The following is a 15,968-nucleotide window of genomic DNA, read 5'->3' on the forward strand; positions in this document are numbered from 1 at the left end:
TGTTCCCTCTTTCCAAGGGCTGGTGCAGATTTGATGGGCCGAATGGCCTCCTTCTGCACTGTAAATTCTATGATTCTTTGAACCAATACGTTAAGTAATAAACTAGAGAGCAGTCCATCCTATACTGCGAACTATGTAACAAGAATGGAATCTAATTGAGAGAGACCATTTGGGAATCAGTGACCACAACATGAAATAATTTTTCATCAAGGTGGAGGGTGAAGGAGTTGATTCTGAGACGAGGATCCTGGATTTAATAAAGCAAACTATGATGGTATGAGGGGTGAGTTGGCTTTGATCAATTGCCGAACATTACTGAAAGGGATGACAGTGGAATGGCAATGGCGAAAATTCAAGGAGCACTTGGCGGAACTACAACAATTGTTTATTCCTGTCTGGCGCAAAAGTAAAACGGGAAAGGTGACCAAACTATGGCTTGCAAGGGAAATTAGAGACAGTATTCGATCCAAGGAAGAAGCATACAAATTGGCCAAGAAAAACAACTGGTCTGAGATTGGGAGAAGTTTAGGATTCAGCAAAGAAGGACAAAGGGATTGATTAAGAAGGGGAAAATAGAGTACGAGAGTAAGCTTGCAGGGAACTTAAAAACTTACTGTAAAAGTTTCTACATGTAAGTGAAGAAAAAAAAATTGATGAGGTCAAACTAAGATCCCAGTCAGAAACAGGGGAATGCATAATAGGGGACAAAAAAATGGCTGAGCGACTAAATACATATTTTGGTTCTGTCTTCACAAATAAAGACACAAATCAGGTAACAGAAATGAGCAGTGCAGAAGGAGCAGCCGAAGGAGATCAATATTAGTCGAGAAATGGTGTTGGGGAGATTGATGGGACTGAAGGTTGATAAATCCCCAGGGCCTGACAGCCGACATCCCAGGCTACTTAAGGAAATGGCTCCAGGATTAGTGAATACATTGGTAGTCATCGTTCAGAATTCTACAGATTCTGGAACATTCCTGCAGTTCGGAGGGTAGCTAATGTAACTCCATTATTTAAAAAGTGATGTAGAGAGAAAAAATTGAATTATAGACCAGTAAGCGTGACATTGGTAATGGGGAAAATTCTAGAATCCATTATCAAAGGTTTTACAGTGGCAGGATCAGACAGAGTCAGCATGGATTTATGAAGGGGAATTATGCTTGACAAATCTACTGCAATTCTTTTGAGGGTGTAGAGGGAACCGATGGATGTGGTATATTCAGACTTTCAGAAGGCTTTTGACAAAGTCTCCCAGAAGAGATTTGTGTGTAAAATTAAAGGACATGGGATGGGGGTAGTGTATTTAGATGGATAGAAAATTGGTTGGCAGACAGGAAACAAAGAGTAGGAATTAACGGGTCTTTTTCAAATTGGCAGGCAGTAACTAGTGGGGCACCACATTGATCGGTGCTAGTACCCCAGCTATTCACAATATAGATTAATGATTTAGATGATGGAACAAAATGTCATATCTAGTTGGGTGGGAAGATCAGCTGTGAGAAGGATGCAGAGATTCTTCAATGTGATTTGGACAAGTTGAGTGTGTGGGCAAATCAATGGCAGATGCAGTATAATTTGGTAAATGTGAGGTTATCCACTTGCAAAAACAAGAAGGCAGACTATTATTTGAATGGCCGTAAATTAGGAGAGGGGAATGTGCAACGAGACCTGGGTGTCCTTGTACACCAGTCACTGAAGATAAGCATGCAGGTGCAGCAGGTGGTAAAGAAGGCAAATGGTATGTTAGCCTTCATAGCGAGAGGATTGGAGTACAGGAGCAGGGATGTCTTGCTGCAATTATACAGGGCCTTGCTGAGGCCACACATGGAATATTGTGTGCAGTTTTGGTCTCCTTATCGGATCTGAGGAAGCATTTTCTTGCTCTGGAGGGACTGCACAGAAGGTTTACCAGACTAATAATAATAATCTTTATTGTCACAAGTAGGCTTACATTAACACTGCAATGAAGTTACTGTGAAAAGTCCCTCGTTGCCACATTCCAGCATCTGTTCGGGTACACAGAGGGAGAATTCAGAATGTCCAAATTACCGAACAGCACGTCATTCGGGACTTGTGGGAGGAAACCGGAGCACTCGGAGGAAACCCACGCAGACATGGGGAGAACGTACAGACAGTGACCCAAGCCGGGAATCGAACCTTGGACGATAGAGCTGTGAAGGAACAGTGCTAACCACTGTGCTACCATGCTGCCCAATTCCTGGGATAGCGGGATTGAGATTGAATCGGTTAGATTGTATTATAGAATTAGAATTTACAGTGCAGAAGGAGGCCATTCGGCCCATCGAGTCTGCACCAGCTCCTGGAAAGAACACCCTACCCAAGGTTAACACCTCCACCCTATCCCCATAACCCAGTAACCCCACCCAACACTAAGGGCAATTTTGGTCACTAAGGGCAATTTATGATGGCCAATCCACCTAACCTACACATCTTTGGACTGTGGGAGGAAACCGGAGCACCCGGAGTATTCTCTGGAGTCAGAAGAATGAGAAACCGATAAAATTTTAACAGGTCTATACAGAGTAGATGCAGGAAGGATGGTCCCGATGGTGTCTGTGTCAAAAACCAGGGGTCACAGTCTTAGGACACTGGGTAGACCACTTAGCGCAGAGATGAGGAGAAATTTCTTCACTCAGAGAGTGGTCGCCCTGTGGAATTTCTTGCCACCGGAAGTAGTTGAGGCCAAAACTTTGTATGTTTTCAATGAGCAGTTATAGAAAGCATTTAGGATGAAGGAGATTAAAAATTATGGGGGGAAAACCGGATTAGGCCATTGAGTTGGATGCTCAGCCACGGTGATAATGAATGGCGGAGAACACACATAGGGCCAAATAGCCTCCTCCTGCTCCAAATTTCTATGTTTCTGTGGCCGCTCCAGTCTTTGTCATACAGGTACACCCACAGTGCTGTTAGTGAGGGGGTTCCAGGATTTTGACCCAGCGACAGAGAAGGGTTATCTCTATAGTTCCAAGTCAGCATTATGAGTGTGGGGAAGGGGTGTGATTGCTTGGGGAGGAGAGGTGGGAGGAAATCAGATTGGAGGTGAGGGGGAAGACAGGAGGGTGGGGTTGGGGGGGAGGGGGATGGAGGGTGTTGGTTAGTGGACATATTGTCTAGATGGACAAGCAACACAACATCTCCCGATGAGAGTCTCTCTCTCTCTTTAAGCAGTGAGTATCAGGTCCCCTCCCCCGTCCCCAGCCCTTGGAAGCTGCTTCAGTTCTTCCACGAGGTAGACTAATTAGCCGATTAATCACCGACACCCCATGGCAGAGGCTGGGAGCCAAGAAGCGGCAGGGAGCAGAATGTCAGGAGAATTCCTCCATTCGGAGCCAGAGACAAATCCCCTCACGGTTTGGTGCCTTCCCTCACCCCCTCCCCCTCCTCTACCCCTGCCACAGAAACAACGTCTTCCTCACTAATCCTCCTGCACACTCTGGCAGCGAATCCCAGGCCCCAAGCTTAGAGAACTGGTTGGCAGGGCCACTATCCCGGGGACACCCCTGCTTTGGCCTGCAGCCACCCCCACCCCCGCCTGCTTGGTGGATTGACAAGCCTGCTTCCAGACAAGGCCAGGCCCCCGTACGAGGGGCCCGTCTGACCCCTGGCGACCCGCAGTTGTCACGGCACAGAGCTTCCCTGTTTTCACGCAGGGCTTGGCTTCAGTGTTTGACCGTCTGTGACGACATTCCTCCAGCCACTGCTTCCTCTGCCAGGGAAGCTTGCGGAAGGAGCTGTTGATCCCCCTCTCGCCCATCCCCGTGTCCTGGGACATTCCTCCTCTCGGGCTGCCAAAGCCAAGGAGCAGGGGCCAGGCTCCGGCCTACAGTCCGTATCGAAAGCCGCAGGGCTTCAGCTGCCACATAACCAGCTTCAGTACCTAACCCCGTGCTGTACCTGTCCTAGGAGTGTTTGATGGGGACAGTGTAGAGGGAGCTTTATTCTGTATCTAACCCCGTGCTGTACCTGTCCTGTGAGTGTTTGATGGGGATAGTGTAGAGGGAGCTTTATTCTGTATCTAACCCTGTGCTGTACCTGTCCTGTGAGTGTTTGATGGGGATAGTGTAGAGGGGGCTTTACTCTGTATCTAACCCCATGCTGTACCTGTCCTAGGAGTGTTTGATGGGGATAGTGTAGAGGGAGCTTTACTCTGTATCTAAGCCCATGCTGTACCTGTCCTGGGAGTGTTTGATGGGACAGTGTAGAGGGAGCTTTACTCTGTATCTAAGCCCGTGCTGTACCTGTCCTGTGAGTGTTTGATGGGGATAGTGTAGAGGGGGCTTTACTCTGTATCTAACCCTGTGCTGTACCTATCCTGGGAGTGTTTGATGGGGACAGTGTAGAGGGAGCTTTACTCTGTATCTAACCCTGTGCTGTACCTGTCCTGGGAGTGTTTGATGGGGACAGTGTAGAGGGAGCTTTACTCTGTATCTAACCCCGTGCTGTACCTATCCTGGGAGTGTTTGATGGGGACAGTGTTGAGGGAGCTTTACTCTGTATCTGAACTGAGCTGTAACTGTGCTCATTACATTACTATTGAAGTGTCTGTCACAAGTTTCTGCATTATAAATGGCTCTAACATCATGCGGAAAGCCGCAGGGTGTGAACGACACAATAGAAAGAAAGGCCCAGAATTTACCTCAAAAACCTCTTCATCGAGAATCCTGGTTCCAAACACCACAATTCCCTTGGTGTCAATGATGGGTTTGTTATTTCTGGGCAGGGGTTTCGTCACAGTTTTCTTACAATCAAAAATCATGGTGACCTTCTTTTTCTGCACACTGATAGCAAGTCGATGCCATCTACAGAGAGGGTGACAACACAAGGTATGTCAGAGAGAGCTAATGAGGCAAAACCCGAGGCCTGAAGGATAAAGAGGGGAACACAATGTTGGTAAAGGAGAGAGAGAGGGGGAAACACAAGGTTGTTACAGGAAAGCAGGAGCAGGGAAACACAAGGAAGATAAAGGACAAAGAGAGAGGAACACAAAGTTGGTTATGGAGAGAGAGGAGGGGAAACACAAGGTTGGTAAAGGACGGCGGGAGAACAGAAGGTCGGCAAAGGAGAGAGAAGGGCTGAACACAAGTTTGGTAAAGCGAGATCGAGAGAGGGAACACAACATTGGTAAAGGTGAGAGAGGGAGGGGGGGGGGAGAGGGTGGAAAGGGGGGGGGGGGGGGGGGGGGGGGGGCTGAAAGCCGGTAAAGGAAAGGGAGAGAAAGGGAACTCAGGGTAGGTAAAGGAGAGCCAGTGGAGGAACACAATGTTGGTAAAGTAGAGAGAGAGAGAGACAGCAGGAGGTGCAGGAGGTGAACACAATGTTGGAGCGGCCCCCGACCAGCGCCGTGTCGACGTTGCCTGCGCCAATGCTGCCGATTCGACGGTTCTCCGCCGATTCTCCGACCCGCCACGCGGGTCAGAGAATCCAGACCCTGTTTCCTTGTGGTCACTCTGCTCGGATCCAACAGCACACACAGTTAGTAATGGAGAGATCGAGGTAAAGGAGGGACAGAGAGAGGGGGGAACACAGGGATGGTTAAGGAGAGTGAGCGAGAGGGGGAGAATGAATTCAAGATTGGTAAAGGAAACAGAGTGGAAACAGAAAGTACACAATACACAAACAGAGGTAGAGACTGACACACAGGTAAACACACAGAAAGCAAAACAGATGAACGCACACAGGACAATACACTGACAGAGAAACAGTTGGACAATGCAGAGACAGCAAAACAGAATGACACACACAGGACAATATCCAAACAGTGATAAAGACTGACACAGCACAATACACAACGAAACAGACCGACATACATAGCACAATGCACCGACATTGTACATTGATACAAATTAACACACCAACACTATACAATACACAGACAGAGGTGCAGACTGGCGCACTCAGGGTAATACACAGACAGCAATACAGGCTGACACACAGAACAATACAGAGGGAAATAGATTAACACACAGAACAATACACAAAGAAACAGTCTGACACATACACAGAACAATAACCAAGTACAAGATCAGATTGGCACACACAGAACAATACATAGACAGAGATACTGCGAGACAGCACACAGCGAAACAGACGAACACACAGGACAATGCATAGACAGAGGGCACGATTCTCATGCCTCATTGCTCTCTCACTCAAGCGAAACAAGGCCGGTAAATAGCGGGAGAAACTAAAAACAACAACCACACCAGGTGTCAAAAGGTGAGCGATGCAACCGGCCCACTCCTGTAGGTGAAATCGCGATCCTGCTGCAGCCTGGTGAGAGACCAATTATCACCACTTAAGCCCTATTTCCATACAACTAACGGGAGCCACCTCATATCCAACAGCCTCCCATGATTCCTCGGCCTCCCCAGCAAATGGTCACGCTGGGGCCGATTTGTACTCCCTTTGAAAAACACGAACCTGGCGGCAGGGCTTCTGTGGGGAGCTGAGGAGGTGAGTAGACATCTTTGCTCACAGGCAAAGAGCCTAGTGGTGCTGGCCTTACCGCCCCATTGCTCGGCAGGGGGTGGGGAGGGGGGCGGGGGGGAAGGGACCTCATTTTTTGGGGGGGGACCCTCCACAAGGGTGGGCAACCATGCAAAGTGTGGGGAGGAGGTACTGGGAGGACAACCGCGCGCAGCACCACCATGCCAAGCTCTGGACCGTGTAGGTTCATTCCGGGGGCAACCTAGCCCCTGCCCATCTGCCCCACAGACCACCCATAACCCCCATCAACTACCAAGGCCTCTGGCCATGGGACTGAATGCTATTACCAATAAGGAATTTGCGTTTGTGGTGATGTGAGCACTTCACACATTGCAAGTGACAGATGCATCATACTGCTTGTGGTCAAAGGGTTTTTAATGTGTCACAGGTATCCAACAATGCCCCACTCTCCCGATGGTGCCGCCTCACTCTCCCACCACCCTCTCACCCCCCCTCACCTCCTACCTTTGCTCCCCCTCCCCCCCCGCTCTTTCACCACGCGCCCTCAATGATCCTCAACATGCTTAATCTTGCTTGCTCTACCACCAAGGCCGAGAATGCACATACGAGGTGGAGGCAGCCAGTTGCTGACCACATTCTGTGGCCTTCAAAGCTCCTGGCAGACATCCTCTGGGGGGTGGGAGGGGGGTGCTCTCGAGCCGGAGGGCCTAGTGCACTTATCGACGGCACATGGACAGCCATGCTGACCTGTCTCGTGTGATGACATTCTGCTGAGACCCACAGCCATGGCTATCACTGACTGCGCCATGCCCTGGACACCTCCACTAATGGTGCCGACATCGTGACACAGGCTCTCCACTGCGGTCACCACCCTGGCAGTGTTGGCCTCGGTGCCATGCATTGCCAATGACATCTCCTCTTGACCACCACCTGGGGCGCAGGTGGTGGTGAAGGAAAGGTTGGCGGGTTGAAGGGAGAGGGGGAGGCATTGATTTTCTTGCGACACTGGAGACCAGTCCTCTTGGTCACATGACACCCAGCTCACGGCCACCGCCACCTCATCCCAGGTGGCACTGACTGCCGTGTGGCTCACCGTCCGGGTCCCTTCGACATCAGGTCATCCCTCCACTGCATCTAGGAGCCTCGCGAGGTCCTATTGCCAAATCTTGGGGCCGGTTGTCCCGGCGCTATAGCTGCGGCTGTCTGTGCAACTGCTGTTTTAATGCTGCTCGACCTTGTTAGCGGAGGGCTGGCAAGCACGGTCCTGGCTAATCGGCTGGCAAGCCTTCATTTGAAGTAAGAAGGGGCCTTGTTAAGTGGACCAATTAACAAATTAACGTTGAATAGCATTGCCAGCGGAGCGCCGGGAAGCTCACGGCAGTTCCTGCTCGCTAGCGCATCTAGAAATCTATCCGGAGAATACGCGCCCAGAGATAAAGATTAATACACACAGAACAGTACACAGATAGAGAACACCACTAACACGTGCTAGACAATTTACATTCAGAGAAACAGCGTGAGACACACAGGACAATCAACAGAGAAAGAGACTGGCACACAGGACAATACACAAAAAAAAAACAGACTGGCACACACAGGACAATGCACCGAAAAACGGACTGGCACACAGGACAATACACCGAAAAACAGACTGGCACACAGGACAATACACAGAAAAACGGACTGGCACACAGGACAATACACCGAAAAACAGACTGGCACACAGGACAATACACAGAAAAACAGACTGGCACACAGGACAATACACAGAAAAACAGACTGGCACACAGGACAATACACAGAAAAACGGACTGGCACACAGGACAATACACAGAAAAACAGACTGGCACACAGGACAATACACATAAAAACGGACTGGCACACAGGACAATACACAGAAAAACAGACTGGCACACAGGACAAATACAGCGAAACTGACTGACATAGAGGATAATGCACAGACAGAGAAACAGAGATAATGCACAGCAAAACAGACAAACACACAGAGCACAATGCAAAGAGAAACAGACTGACGCACAGAACAATAAACAGACAGAGATACAGACAATGCTGAGACAGCGATACCGACTGACACACAGGACAATACACAGACAATGATACAGGCTGACAAACAGGACAAAATGGAGAGAAACAGACCGAGACACACAGGATAATAAACAGCTGTAAGATCAGATTGGCACACAGGAAATCACACAGTTAGTGAAACAGACTGACACAGGACAATATACAGAGAAACAGACAGTCACACACAGACAGAGACACAGAGAGACAATATACTGACAGCAAAACAGACAAACACACAGGATAATACAGAAACAGAGATACGGACTGGCACACAGGATGGTACACAAGACAGCGAAATAGATTGACATACAGAGTCCAATGTACACAAAGGGAATCAAATTACACACAGGTGACAATGCACTGTCAAAAGTACAGACGGACACACAAATGATAACATACAGACAGCGATACAGGGCAATACACCGAAACACATTTGACACTCTCAGGACAATACACAGACAAAAAGACTGATGCACAGAACAATACACAGATTTTTAAAATGCCTGACACACACAGGACAATAATCAGGCGTAAGATCAGGTTCATAGAATTTACAGTGCAGAAGGAGGCCATTTGGCCCATCGAGTCTGCACTGGCTCTTGGAAAGAGCACCCTACCCAAGGTCCACACCTCCACCCTATCCCCATAACCGAGTAACCCACCCAACACTAAGGGCAATTTTGGACACTAAGGGCAATTTATCATGGCCAACCTACCTAACCTGCACATCTTTGTGACTGGCACAAGGTTTTTTTTATAAAAATAATTTTTATTGGAATTTTTTACATAAAATATAAAATATAACAAACAATGAAATGCAACAAAATAACCAACAACTGTAACACCCCCCAGACCGCACCAACGCATGTATCATATCCCCCCCCCACCCCCCCCCCAACAGAAGAACTTAAAAATAAATTTAAATTAAATAAACAAACATAGTCATCATCACCCCCATCCCATCCTTTTCCCTCCCCCCTTTCCCTCTCCCTCCCCCTTCCCCCCCTTTTCCCTCCCCCCTATTTTCCCTCCCCCTTCCCCCTCTTTTCCCTTCACTTCCCCCCTTTTCCCTCCCCCTTCTCCCCTTTTCCCTCCCCCTTCCCCCCTTTTCCCTCCCCCTTCCCCCCTATTCCCTCCCCCTTCCCCCCTCCCCCCTCCTTCCCCCCCTTTTCCCTCCCCCTTCCCCCCCCTTTTCCCTCCCCCTTCTCCCTCCCCCTTCTCCCCCTTCTACCTCCCCCTTCCCCCCGGGTTGCTGCTGCTACTGTCCCAGTACGCTATCGTTGAGCCAGAAAGTCGAGGAAAGGTTGCCACCGCCTAAAGAACCCTTGTACCGATCCTCTCAGGGCGAATTTGACCTTCTCTAGCTTAATAAAACCCGCCATGTCATTGATCCAGGTCTCCACGCTTGGGGGCCTCGCATCCTTCCATTGTAGCAAAATCCTTCGCCGGGCTACTAGGGACGCAAAGGCCAGAACACCGGCCTCTTTCGCCTCCTGCACTCCCGGCTCCACCCCAACTCCGAAAATCGCGAGTCCCCATCTTGGCTTGACCCTGGATCCCACCACCCTTGACACCGTCCTCGCCACCCCCTTCCAGAACTCCTCCAGTGCCGGGCATGCCCAGAACATATGGGCATGGTTCGCTGGACTCCCCGAGCACCTGACACACCTGTCTTCACCCCCAAAGAACCTACTCATCCTCGTCCCACGTCCCCCTCGGGCCCGGTGCAGCACCTTGAATTGGATGAGGCTAAGCCGCGCACACGAGGAGGAAGAATTAACCCTCTCCAGGGCATCAGCCCATGTCCCGTCTTCGATCTGTTCCCCCAGTTCCCCCTCCCACTTAGTTTTCAGCTCCTCTACTGACGCCTCCTCCACCTCCTGCATAACCTTGTAGATATCGGATATCTTCCCCTCTCCGACCCAGACCCCTGAAAGCACCCTGTCACTCACCCCCCTCGCGGGAAGCGAAGGGAATCCCTCCACCTGCCGTCTAGCAAATGCCTTTACCTGCAGATACCTGAACGTGTTCCCCGGGGGAGCCCAAATTTCTCCTCCAACTCCCCCAGGCTCGCAAACCTCCCATCAATAAACAGGTCCCTCAGCTGTCTGATGCCCGCTCTGTGCCAACCCTGAAATCCCCCATCAATGTTCCCCGGGACGAACCTATGGTTCCCCCTTAACGGAGCCTCCATCAAGCCCCCCACGTCTCCCCTATGTCGCCTCCACTGCCCCCAAATCTTGAGGGTAGCCGCCACTACCGGACTCGTGGTATACCTCGTAGGAGGGAGCGGCCACGGCGCCGTTACCAGGGCCCCCAGGCTTGTATCTCCACAGGACGCCCTCTCCATCCGTTTCCATGCTTCCCCCTCCCCCTCCATTACCCACTTGCGCACCATCGACACATTGGCCGCCCAGTAGTACCCCGAGAGATTGGGTAACGCCAGCCCCCCCCCATCTCTACCCCGCTCCAAGAAGACCCTCTTCACCCTCGGGGTCCCATACGCCCAAACAAAGCACATGATGGTGCTGGTCACCCTTCTAAAAAAGGCCCAAGGGATAAAGATTGGCAAACACTGGAAGAGGAACAAGAACCTCGGGAGAACCGTCATTTTGACGGACTGCACTCTACCCACCAACGATAGCGGCACCATGTCCCACCTTTTAAATTCCTCCTCCATCTGCTCCACCAGCCTGGTTAAATTAAGCTTATAGAGAGTCCCCCAACCCCTGGCCACCTACACCCCCAGATATCTGAAACTCTTCACTGCCCTCTTAAATGGGAGCCTCCCAATTCCCTCCTGATCTCCCGGGTGTACTACAAATACCTCGCTCTTGCCTAAATTTAACTTATAGCCCGAGAAGCCCCCAAATTCCTCCAACAGCTCCATCACCCCCGGCATTCCCCCTTCTGGGTCCGCCACATACAACAGCAGGTCGTCCGCATACAGCGATACCCGATGTTCCTCCCCACCCCGCACCAGACCCCTCCATCTCCCTGACTCCCTCAACGCCATAGCCAGAGGTTCAATCGCCAGTGCAAAGAGCAAGGGGGACAGGGGGCACCCTTGCCTGGTCCCACGGTAGAGCCTAAAGTAATCCGATCTCCTTCCATTTGTAACTACACTCGCCATTGGAGCCGCGTAGAGCAGCCTCACCCATTTGATGAATCCCACCCCAAATCCGAACCGCTCCAGCACCTCCCACAGGTACCCCCACTCAACTCTGTCAAACGCTTTCTCTGCATCCAGCGCCACCACTATCTCCGCCTCCCCTCCACTGCCGGCATCATGATAACATTTAGCAGTCTCCGCACATTCGTGTTGAGCTGCCGTCCCTTGACAAATCCTGTCTGATCTTCGTGTATCACCCCTGGCACACAATCCTCTATCCTGGTGGCCAGGATCTTCGCCAGCAACTTGGCGTCAACATTGAGGAGCGAGATAGGCCTGTATGATCCACACTGGCAAGGGGTCCTTATCCCGCTTTAGGATCAGAGAGATCAGTGCCCGCGACATCGTCAGGGGGCAAAGCCCCCCCCCCCCCCCCATGCCTCATTGAAGGCTAGCACCAACAGGGGGCCCACCAAATCCGCATACTTTTTATAAAATTCCACCGGGAACCCTTCCGGCCCCGGGGCCTTACCTGACTGCATTTGTCCAATCCCCCCAACTAGCTCCTCCAACTCTATCGGCGCCCCCAGCCCCTCTACCAGCTCCTCTTGAACCCTTGGGAAACATATCCTGTTCATGAAGCTCTCCATCCCCCCTCTCCCCATCGGAGGTTCCGACCGGTACAGTTCCTCGTAGAAGTCCCTAAAGACCCCATTTACTTCTGTCCCCTTCTGCACTACATTCCCACCCCCATCCGTCACTCCACCAATTTCCCTAGCAGCATCTCGCCTACGGAGCTGATGCACCAACATCCTGCTCGCCTTCTCCCCATACTCATATACCACACCCTGCGCCCTCCTCCACTGTGTCTCCGCCTTTCTGGTGGTCAACAAGTCAAATTTGGCCAGAAAACTACGCCGTTGCCCCAGCAACCCCTCCTCCAGTGCCTCCGCGTATCTCCTGTCCACATCCAGGAGCTCCCCCACCAGTCTCTCCCTCTCCTTCCTCTCGCTCCTTTCCCTGTGGGCCCGGATGGAGATCAGCTCCCCCCGGATCACTGCTTTCAGAGCCTCCCTAGACCATCCCCACCCGGACCTCCCCCGTGTCATTGGTATCAAGATACCCCTCAATGCTTTCTCCGGACCCTCCTGCACACCTCATCAGCCAGCATCCCCACATCCAGGCTCCAGAGCGGGCGCTGGTCCCGCGCCTCCCCCATCGCCAGATCAACCCAGTGCGGAGCATGGTCTGAAATTGCTATGGCCGAATACTCGGCATCCTGCACCCTCGAGATCAATCCCCTGCTCAGGACGAAAAAATCTATTCGTGAATAAACTCTATGGACATGAGAGAAAAAGGAATACTCTCGCGCTCTCGGTCTCCCAAACCTCCAGGGATCCACCCCTCCCATCTGGTCCATGAATCCCCTCAGTACTTCGGCCGCCGCCGGTCTCCTACCCGTCCTTGAACTGGATGGTTCAGTGGGGGATCCAGCACTGTGTTAAAGTCTCCCCCCATGATCAGGTCCCCTGCCTCCAGGTCCGGAATGCGGCCCAACAAGCGCCTCATGAAGCCGGCATCATCCCAATTCGGGGCATATACATTAACCAGCACCACCTTCTCTCCCTGCAGCCTACCCTTCACCATAATATATCTGCCCTCCTTGTCTGACACCACCTCAGCCGTTTCGAACGCCACCCTCTTCCCCACCAGAATCGCCACCCCCCCGGTTCTTCGCTTCCAATCCTGAGTGAAAAACCTGCCCCACCCACCCCTTCCTCAGGCGAACCTGGTCCGCCACCTTCAAGTGGGTCTCCTGGAGCATAGCCACGTCCGCCTTCAACCCCTTCAGATGAGGAAATACCCTAGTTCTCTTAACCGGCCCATTCAGCCCCCTCACGTTCCAGGTAATCAGCCGGATCAGGGGGCAACTCGCCCCCCTCCCCCGCCGGCTAGCCATAGCTTATCGACTGCTTGCCCCAGGCCAGCTCGTCCCGCCCGACCCGTTCCCCATGGCGATAACGCCTCTCCTCTACCCACCCGGCCCACACCAGCTCCTTCCTGGCCATTCCAGCAGCAACCCGGTATCCCCCCCCCCCCCCCCCCCCCAGGCTAGGACCCCTCCTAGCCGCGATGCACCCTCCATGGTACTTCCGTGATTCAGCTGACTTCTGCTGACCCCGGCAGCTCCCTCCAAAACCCATCCCCTCCCGGCATGGGGTCATCCCCCTCTTGCCATACCTCCTTGGCACCGCTTCAGCGCGGGAAAGAAAACCAGTAGAGGCCACGCCCCCACCTCCAGCTCCGCCCCCCCTGCCCCGCGGCACAGGAAACCAGAGGAAAGCCCGCGCTTTCACACGGCTACACCCCACCCTTCTGACGCAGCTCCCCAAAATCCAGTTTCACCCCAACCCCCAGCCCCGTACAGAAGAGAACATATAAAATACATACCCCCAACATTCCCCACATACCCCACACCCATACCCAACAGACAGACCCACCCGGAAACAGAGCAAAAAGAAAACCAGCATAAAAACCACACATGTCAAAGTTAAAGAACAGCAACAGCGAAAACAGCAACGGCCATAGTGCGTCCCCAGGCCCTAGTTCGAGTCCAGCTTCTCCGCCTGTACAAAGGCCCACGCCTCCTCCGGGGACTCGAAGTAGTGGTGCCGGTCCTTGTATGTCACCCACAGGCGCGCAGGCTGCAGCATTCCAAATCTGACCTGCCTGGCATGCAGCACCACCTTCGTCCAGTTGAACCCGGCCCGCCGCTTAGCCACCTCCGCACTCCAGTCCTGGTAGATTCTCACTACAGAATTCTCCCACTTGCTGCGCCTCTCTTTCTTGGCCCAGCGCAGCATACACTCCCGGTCGCTGAATCGATGGAACCGCACCAGCACCGCCCTCGGGGGCTCATTTGCCTTAGGCCTCCTGGCCAGCACTCTGAGCTCCCTCAAGCTCCAGGGACAAATGGAAGGACCCCGCCCCCATCAACGAGCTCAACATCGTGGTCACATACGCCGGGAGATACGACCCCTCCAGCCCCTCCGCCAGGCCCAGGATCCTCAAATTCTTTCACCTCGTGCGAACGTCCAGCTCCTCCAAGCGGTCTTGCCACTTTTTGTGGAGAGCCTCGTGCAACTCCACTTTCCCCACGAGGACCACGGCCTCCTCCTCCCGCTCAGCGGCCTGCTGCTGCAACTCCTGAATGGACGCCTCCTGGGCCGCCTGGGCCCCAAGCAGCTTGTTGGTAGTCGCATTCAGAGAGTCCAGCAGCTCAGCCTTCAGCTCCGCAAAACAGCGCAGGAGAGAGGCCTGCTGCTCCTGCACCCACTTCCACCAGTCCTCGGGTGTTCCGCCAGCCGCCATTTTGTCCTTCTTCCCCCGCTTTTCTTGGGGAGCTGCTGCAGCTTTTTCCTTTGCCCCACTCCGGGTGAGCACCATAAATTATGGGGAATGCTCCTCTAGACACCTTCCCCCACCGGGATTCGTCGAAACAGCGCCGTTTGGGGCCCTCAAATCGGCCCAAAAGTCCTTAAATAGTGGGAGCTGCCGAACGTGCGGCTTAGCTCCGCATAGCCGCAACCGGAAGTCCGTGACTGGCACAAGGTTGGCACACAAAGGACAATATACAGCCAGAAAAGCAGACAGACACACAGAAGTCAAGACACAGATTCAGAAACAGAATGGTACACACAGGCCATTACATAGACAGTGAAACAGACTGACACATACAGGATAATACACCAACCTAGAAACAGCCTGACACTGGGCATTACACAAATGAAAAGACTAACACACAGAACAATAGACAGATAAAGAAAATGCCTGACGCACACAAAACAATAAACAGAGAAACAGGCTGACACAATACAATACCCAGAGAGACTGCCAAACAAAGGGTAATACAAAGATAGCAAAACAGACTGACACTCAGAACAATACACAGATAAAGAAACAGTCTGATATGCACAGGACAATACACAGACAGAGAAAAAGACTGGCACACACATAGGACAATACAAAGATAGCGAAACAGACTGATGCACACAGGACAATACACAGATTAAGAAAATGCCTGAAACAGACAGAAACACACAGGACAACATACAGACATAAGATCAGATTGGTACACAGAGGACAATATACAGACGGAGAAACAGAATGAAACTCACAGGACAATGCACATATAGACAAACAGACTGACACACACACACAGGACAATACATAGACAGAGACACAGAGTGACACACACAATACACAGAAACAGATTGGAACACAATGGCAAATAAACCAA

General features: G+C 51.9%; 1 protein-coding gene across 1 annotated transcript in view; it reads right to left on the bottom strand.

The window, feature by feature from the left end:
* LOC119975553 (collagen alpha-1(V) chain-like) overlaps positions 1 to 15,968 on the bottom strand; it is a 233,818-nt gene that overhangs the window by 133,478 nt on the left and 84,372 nt on the right. Inside the window, exon 4 of the mRNA XM_038815340.1 lies at positions 4,661 to 4,823. Within this exon, the coding sequence (XP_038671268.1) occupies positions 4,661 to 4,823 (163 nt within the window). The remainder of the gene's footprint in view (positions 1 to 4,660; positions 4,824 to 15,968) is intronic.

Source organism: Scyliorhinus canicula, chromosome 13 (genome assembly GCF_902713615.1).
Source record: "Scyliorhinus canicula chromosome 13, sScyCan1.1, whole genome shotgun sequence".
NCBI lineage: Eukaryota > Metazoa > Chordata > Chondrichthyes > Carcharhiniformes > Scyliorhinidae > Scyliorhinus > Scyliorhinus canicula.